This window comes from Pongo pygmaeus, chromosome 1, assembly GCF_028885625.2.
Source record: "Pongo pygmaeus isolate AG05252 chromosome 1, NHGRI_mPonPyg2-v2.0_pri, whole genome shotgun sequence".
NCBI lineage: Eukaryota > Metazoa > Chordata > Mammalia > Primates > Hominidae > Pongo > Pongo pygmaeus.
The window spans coordinates 91,994,908-92,002,908 of NC_072373.2; the positions used below are offsets into that span (position 1 = coordinate 91,994,908).

Sequence of the window (8,001 nt, forward strand, 5' to 3'; positions counted from 1 at the left end):
TTAATTAGAAGAACTGGTCTTTGAGCTCTGAGATTCTTCCTTCAGTGTGGTCTATTCTGCCTTTAATACTTCCAATTGTATTATAAAATTCTTTAGTGGATTTTTTAGCTCTGTCAAATCAGCTTAGTTCTTTCTTAAAATGGCTATTTTGTCTTTCAGTTATTGTATTATTTTACTGGATTCCTTAAATTCTTTGGGTTCCATTTCAACTTTCTCCTGAATCTCATGATTTTCATTGCCATCCAGATTCTAAAATCTATGTTTATTATCTCAGTCATTTCAGTCTGGATAGGAAAGATTGTTGGGGAGCTAGTGTGTTCATTTGGAAGTAAGAAGACACTCTGACTTTTAGAGCTGCCTGAGTTCTTCCACTGGTTCTTTCTCATCTATGTGGGCTGATGCTCCTTTAACCTTTAAAGTTGCTGTCCTTGTGATGGGTCTTTGCTTTTATATTCTTTGATGCCCTTGAGGCTTTGACTATGGTATAAGTTTGGGTCAGTGAGCTAGCTTTATTTCTTGATGATTTCAGGGGGCCATGGCTCAGCTCAGCACTCCTGGGCTATGTGCTCTAAGACTGAGGGCCTGGGACCAGGCCCAGAACCTTGTTCTTTGGCCCCTTGAGACTGAGCACCTGCTGCACTGGAGCAGGCCAAGGTGCTCCCAGTCCACTAGCAACAACACTCCTATGGTGAGCGGGGCAGGGGGGTCCCAGAAAAGCATTTCATAAAAGCAGTGGCAGTGGGGTTCTGCTCTCACATGCATGTACTGGCAGCAGTGGGGCAGTGGCATGGTGGGGTCCACACTCACTTACATGCTGGTGGTGGTGGGGCAGCAGGGTAGAAGGTCCATGCACATGTACACCAGGGATGGTAGTGTGGCAGGGTACATGCATGCATGTAGGCTAGTGGGGACAGCGCAGCAGTGGTGAGGTCTCCATGCGTGTGTGCACAGAAGTGGTAGCAAGGCAGCGATGTCTGTGTGTGTATGCCAGCAAAGCAGTTGTGGGTGCTGAAGGCAGGTGCATGCTGATGTGAGGCCAGTGGCAGAAGCTCTCTGGTGGTTTGGTGGGGTCAGCCAGTGAAAGACCTATGGCAGTGGTCTCTGAGAACTGCCTCAGTTGAGCATCTGAGGCTGTGCTGCAAGTAGGTACAGACAGGCAGGGATCCTGGGAGAGGCCAGCAGAAATGGGGTGGGGGGGCTCAGATCAGTCTAGCACCATCAAAATAGCATGGTAGCCCTGTTCTGTCCATGTCTGATAGTCAACAAAGGGGTCAAAGACACCTAGAGGAGCATGGCAAGCCTCGGGTAATGGACATCCCTAACCATGCTCCACTGTAGCTGTTCTCACACCAAATCCTCTGGGTTCCATAGAAGCTGGAGTCCTGTCCCTGCCAACTCTGCAATTAGCTCTCCCTGCCAACTCAAATGTCTGTGTGGGTCGTGGGGGTCTCCTGCAGCTAGGATTCCAGAGGTTCATGGTTAGAGTGGCCTCTTCATGCCTATTTAACCAACCCCTTCCCTAGAAGACACTGAGGACCAAGAATAAGTCCTAGTGTTTGGCAACCCTGTGTAGGGTTCGCAGCTTCTTCCCCGCTTCAGCCCAGGGTCTGCATTCTCCCTCCATCCACTCTCAATGCCTTCTTTCCAATGATCTTCTCGGAGTATATTGCTCTTCTTGATGATCTTGTCTCTTGGTGGGAGAAGCTCTTCCTGGCTGCGTCTAGTCAGCTATCTTGTCTCTTCTCCCAAAAATAAGTTTAATTTTATATACTTTTGGCTTTATTTCCCAGTTTTCTGGGTGTCTTAGAATCCTCTCCTCTATTGATCTCTCCGTATCTGCAGGTCACAGGGTGACTAAGGGTGCAGCAGAGTCACCTAGGGCCTCCTGGTGCCAAGGAAATAAGCAATGGAAAAGGACCCAAGCTGGGTAAGTGGGCACAAGGAAACAAAGGCCCTGCCAGATCTGGGAAGCCACCTCCTCCTCCAAAAAAAGTTATATCCATACATGGAATTCTATCCAGCAATAAAAAGGAATGGTTACTAATACACTGAGCAGCATGGATTACTTACAACCATATGCTAAATTGAAGAAAAATAAAAGGCAATACCAAGTAGATATGTTTATTTCCATCCTAATAAAATCATAGAAAATACAAGTTTAAGCTTAAGTGACATAAAGTATATCAGTAATTGCAAGAATGCCAGGTTGGTGGTGTGCTTGACTACAAACAGGTATGAGGGGTTATGACATTTAATATCTTGATCGTGATTTTGTTTACATGGGCTTATGTAATTATCAAAATAAATAGAACTGTACACATAAAGATTCAAATTTTACTATAAATTATACATCAATAAAATGTATTTAAAATTTTTTGAAATAAATAAAAACATGAAAACAATAGAAAACAAACATGGACAGATTGAGGAAGCAAACATTGCAACTTCAGGAGAGTGGACACAATCTCATTTGTTTTATCCACCACCAGTTTAGAAGTTGTACATGCCTGTCTCAACTCAGTACCCAAAAAATATTAGTTGAATTAGTGAATAAAACCTAAAGGGACTAAAGTTTAGCCAAGGCTATCTCACATAACACAGTCCTTTAGGAAATTTTTCTTCTGTATACAGCACAACAGTTGCCTTGATCCACTCCAACCCTGAGGACCAAATCTCTTGCTCCTTTTCTTAAGTATTCTGTGACATATCTGCACCACTAATCATCACACGTAACTTGCACACTCTCTCTCTATTTGCATTTGTAATTCTCTGTGTTTAGAAAATAAGTGTATCAAGGCACAAGGCTGCACTTTTCCTTAAATGTTTAAGAAGAAAATGAGGGCGCTAAAGGAGAGTGTAATTTGTCTGGTAGGTACAAAGCATTTAAACAAAAAGAGAAGCATGAATATTTCCAATGCTACAACAACATTGGGAAGGAATATAATGAGAAAAATTGCCAACATGACAGTTAATCCAACTTAGATATGGTGGTTTGTTTTGTTCACTGAGCCCATCATATGCAGGAAAGGCACATTTATCATGATCCTTGCCTCCTAAAAGCTTAAAAGTGTGAAGTGAAAGACTCAAGTAGCTGCAACACAGGGTAGGAAGTGTTGCATGCACATAACAGTTGAAGGGCTCTCTGGGTTCAGTATGGGTCAAGGAAGATCGCTAGAGGAAATGACGTCAGAAATGGGCTTTGAAGGTTGAGTGCTATTTAAAAAGTGGAGATTCCAAGAAAAACATTCCAAATTAGAATTTGGTTTATATTAACAAATGTTTATTATGCAGAAAGAGAAACAATTTAAATGGAGAGTCGACGGGATGGCATCACTATGTTGTACTAGGCTTCTGGGTTGCTGGGTTCTTAATACAATGGGGGAGTCAGGGGGGAGAGTCTCACAGGATGTCTCGATATGAGCTGTGAAGGAACAGGAATGGGAGAAACCCTGAATAAGTTGGAGGTGGTAACTGAGGATAAGGTGGAGTAGTCAACAGAGAAAAGCTAAGAGAGTTAAAAATGGAATGTGAAATAAGAAACTGGGAGGAGAGGAGGAATACAAAAAACTCACCAGTGCTTCTTAAACCATAACACAAGGACTATTAGAATCACCAAGGGCACTATCACTACCAAGGCAATCCAATTCATGGAAAAGTGGTGTCCTGCACATATTGGAAAGATACATAGATGCCATTTTAAACTCACTGCTGATTCTACTCCATCTATTGATTTCCTTACTTAACATGTGCATTGGATGAGTTGCATCAGTTATCCTATTTCAGTCACTCTATTCCAAAACTTACTCAAGGAAGGATTCCTCATTTCCCCTTAAATCTCTAGTATCCATGTATCCCTTAGGTCTTACTCCACTATTCTTTAAATTACCCTATACATTTCTTCTTACAATCCCTCACCTAGGTCTGCTATCCTCAAAATTCCCTCTCCCCTATCCTCTAGGCTCAAGAACCACCTACCTACACTTCCAACCTCCAGTCTTACCCCAGTAGAGGATGATGTCCTGGCCTCCTAGACTGCTGTGTCTCACTCGACAAGACAGGCCAGCAGCCTCCTCAGATGCCACCTCCAGGATCACCTGAAGACACCATGTCCCATCAGCATTAGGAAGAATATCACCATGTTTACTGTCCAGTTGCTCCTGTTCATTCCGCATCCATGTCACCCAAACAGGCTTTGGGTAGAAGCCGGAGGCATGACAAACCAGCAACAGCCGGCCAGACCCAAGGCTGGGGCGACTGGACAGCCAGGCCTCTGGCCTCACTGCAGAGAGGAGAAAAAGTGTTCTGATGAAGAAACTTACACACAACTTACATCCACATACACACATCCACATGAATATGCACAGTTATCTATTTCCTGCCTCTAAGAAACTATTACCCAGCAACCCCTCTGCTTCTTGTCCTCTTTCTTGTCCTGAGTTTGAAGGATGGGAACAGAAGGAGCAGGACTTGAATAGAAAAATCTTAGAGGAAGGGACTGAAACTACTGACCTTGCCTGTGTACATACATCTTCCCTGCATCCAGGAGACCCAAGAGAAATCGGGGGCAAGTGCTTCTTATGAGATTATACACTGTTTCTGTGACGCCTTCATACTGATGATTGAGTAGATGACAGACCCTTTCGGCCAAACTTCCACCGTCTGGAGATGGCACCCATGCTGTATTCTGGAAACTCAGTAAATCTAATCCATTGAAAGCTACCTGGAAGAAGCCTTCTGGGCTCTTTCCAGAATGCAGCTCACAGCCCGCTTTCACCTGTACTTCAAAGGAATCTGGAGGAAGGGGGAATGAGAAAAAGAGTTCAAACAAAAAAGTGAAAACAACAGTATAAAAACCTAGGGCTATATCAGGAAGTGAAGCAAGAAAGCTTTACATGGATGTGAGAGTGAGCCAAAGAAATATGCGATCAGAAACAAGAGAGAAAAATTGCTGGGGATAGGGAAGGGGGACAATAAGAGATAAATGCCTTGAATTAACAAGAAAAAGTGGCCAAGGAAGGTGTGGAAATATGATAGGTGAGCCACATAATATAGGATAGAGGGTGAAGGGGGAGCCTGTGTGAGGGAGGTAGGAAGATAGCATTCCATGATGCATGAAATTGGTCATAATGGTCATTGAACTGTGGACATAGATCTTTGAAGAAATTGAATGGGGGAATAGATTTTATTTTAAGGCAGTCAAGCTCAGAGTGGGACAGCTGTGTATCTCTGGATTGTAGGATACAGAGGGAGACCACAGGTGGAAGATAACAAAGCACAAGAAAAAAAATTCCAAAAATAGCAAGAGCCTAGGAAATTTGAGGGAGTCAACATCAGGAATATCCCTTGAAAGTTTCATGTATGCAGAATTTTATGGTGGGATGGGATAATGGGAAATGGCCCAAAAATTAATAGAGAATATTTCCCTGAAATAGAACATTCTAAAGAACTCCCATAATTTAGTTAATTGAACTTACATTTCGCGTAATATTGACTTGCATGGTCTTGAATCTCCCGAGTTAATCCAGTGAGGTAGAAACGAAATAACAACTCTAGGTCTGACAACTCTTCATTGCTGAAGTTGCCCTTGGACCAGGTGTACAGGAAAATTATTGTGTCTGATTCACTGTCCCAGCCATGAGTCTGCAACTCGTCCAGCCATCCTGAGCCCTGAACTCGTGCCCAGGATTGGTTGACTAATGATAAGATCTGGATAACATGGAAGGAGACGTGTTCCTGGGCTGCTTTTGGTGGAAGAAGGGCAAGTAGTGTAAGGAAAAAAAAAAGAGAGAGGCAAGGAAAATGGAGAGAAAATGGAAGGTGAACCAGTTACCACAGAGAAACATTAATGACTACTTTAGCTATACCATTTTCCTTACACAGAGCCCCATGTTCTGCCACCATCCTCTAAAAGAATAAACTGGACCTGGAGACAGGTATGCTCAGATGGCAACCATGCTGGCTTCTTCATTGATCCATCTTGGGAAAGCCCACCACACTCAACCCAGATACATGTAATCTTGCAGCTGACAGAGATGTTCATACTATCTGCATTGTCACCACCGGGGAGGAGAAGAACTAGCAGTGGAAACTGCAGAAACAGCATGTCATTTGCAGATGTTTCCTTCTCTCAGAAAAGCTGTTTGCTGATCTCTGTTCTTAGCAAACTTATCCCTCTACACCTATATTCTGACTTCCTTCTACCAACAGACAATCTTCCCCACTAGCCGCTGATAGCAACTAACAAGATCTACTTCCCTTAACCTTAGGCCTCCTACTCAATCTCTCATTTCCCCATCTGCTCTGAACTAAAGTTATTCTCTTCTCTCAGGATTTTAGCTGCTCTCCCACTAAGCTCCATCTTGTCTACTTCCCTTCCTCAACTGCCTTAGACAAAGTGGTGTGTGGCATTGAAAGTTTGCTTCATCCCTCTGGACCTTGTGTGTCATTTGTAACATAAAAAGGAGAAACCACATCATTTTCCTGGGCCCTGATTGTTTTAACAGAAAATGGAGAGGAAATGGAAAGTGAACCAGTTACCACCGAAAAATGTTAATGACTACTTTAGCTATAACATTTTCCTTACACAGAGCCCATGATCTGCCATCAACCTCCAAAAGAGTAAACTGGACCTGGAGACAGGTATGCTCAGATGGCAAGCATTCTGGCATCTCCATTGATCCATCTCGGGAAAGCCAAGCACACTCTACCCAGATACATGTAACCTTGCAGCTGACAGCGATGTTCTTACCGTCTGCATTGTCACCACCTGGGAGGAGAAGAGCTAGCAGCAGAAACTGCAGAAACAGCATGTCATTTGCAGATGTTTCTTTCTCTCAGAAAAGCTGTTTGCTGATCTCTGTTCTTAGCAAACTTATCCCTCTGTAGCTATATTCTGACTTCCTTCTACCAACAATCTTCCCCATCAGCCGCTGACAGCAACTAAGAAGATCTGCTTCCCTCAACCTTGGTCCTCCTACTCAATCTCTCATTTCCCCACCTGCTCTGAACTAAAGTTATTCTCTTCTCTCAGGATTCCAGCTGCTCTGCCACTAAGCTCCATTATATCTACTTCCTTTCCTCAACTGCCTTAGGCAAAGTGGTGTATGGCATTGAAAGAAAGGTCACTTCGTCCCTCTGGATTTTGCATGTCATTTGTAAGATAAAAAGGAGAAACCACATCATTTTTTCGGTTCCTGTTTGCTTTAATAGATCACAATTCTTCCAGTTTCTCCACTTAACTTTGCCTCCACTCTCCATAGTGTCCCCTCTTCTCATCGCTCCATTCTTTCTTTCCCCCTTTTGAATGTCCTCAAAGTTTTCTCTTTCCAATTTCACCCCTTTTCATCCATCTTTCTTATTTCCTCACTCTCACTGATTCTTTTATAAATTGGAGATGTTGCTTTTTACATCTTCCAAGATTTCCCTGCACTACTGTATAAACTACAGTCCACTCTACATTATCCTTAGAGATTAAATTGCAGCCATTCAGAATGCATAGGACCATAGCAAATACAAAGAAGCTCTTCTACTGCATTTAATCTGTATAGTCATTCACTAAAAAATTACATAGTACATGGTTGATACCAGTGTCTTACTAGGCATATAAACACACAGAGGTTAACAATGTAATCTCTTCTATCAAAGAGTTTTAAACTGCAGAAGATGTTTAAACAAAAAATTAAAATGCATTGTGATTTTAATTTCAATGTATAGAATCCAAGATACAAATCTACTTAGAACTATATTCTCTAGAGAAGTATTTTGACTGACTAACACCCTGGGAAGTTCATAATTTGAAGTCCTGGAAGAATAGCATGCATTTCAACTAAGGACTGAAAATTCTATACAGTGAGGAATGGTATAGGATTGTGATAGTCAGAACATGCAGCTTTTCAAGAGGACTCATACATGGGGAGACCACAAAATCCAAATTTAAGTTGTTTTGTGATCTGACCAAAATACATTGTATAAAAAGGGCAGCATTTGTCAATGTTTGATTTA

General features: G+C 42.5%; 1 protein-coding gene across 2 annotated transcripts; it reads right to left on the reverse strand.

Annotated features, from left to right (window-relative positions):
• Positions 1-2,105: 2,105 nt before the first annotated feature.
• CD1C (CD1c molecule) lies at positions 2,106-7,083 on the reverse strand. Of its 2 annotated transcripts, none has more exons than XM_054495321.1 (6): positions 6,749-7,077; positions 5,475-5,741; positions 4,510-4,791; positions 4,001-4,279; positions 3,573-3,663; positions 2,106-3,421 (listed from the first exon to the last, which is right to left on the reverse strand). In XM_054495321.1, the coding sequence occupies exons 1-6, from the start codon at positions 6,807-6,809 to the stop codon at positions 3,400-3,402; spliced, it is 1,002 nt and encodes a 333-aa protein (XP_054351296.1). In that variant the 5' UTR covers positions 6,810-7,077; the 3' UTR covers positions 2,106-3,399. The 2 variants fall into 2 exon arrangements, with proteins under 2 accessions (XP_054351296.1, XP_054351305.1); XM_054495330.2 differs by having other exon boundaries at positions 3,262-3,421; positions 5,475-5,738; positions 6,749-7,083.
• Between the last annotated feature and the right edge of the window lie 918 nt (positions 7,084-8,001).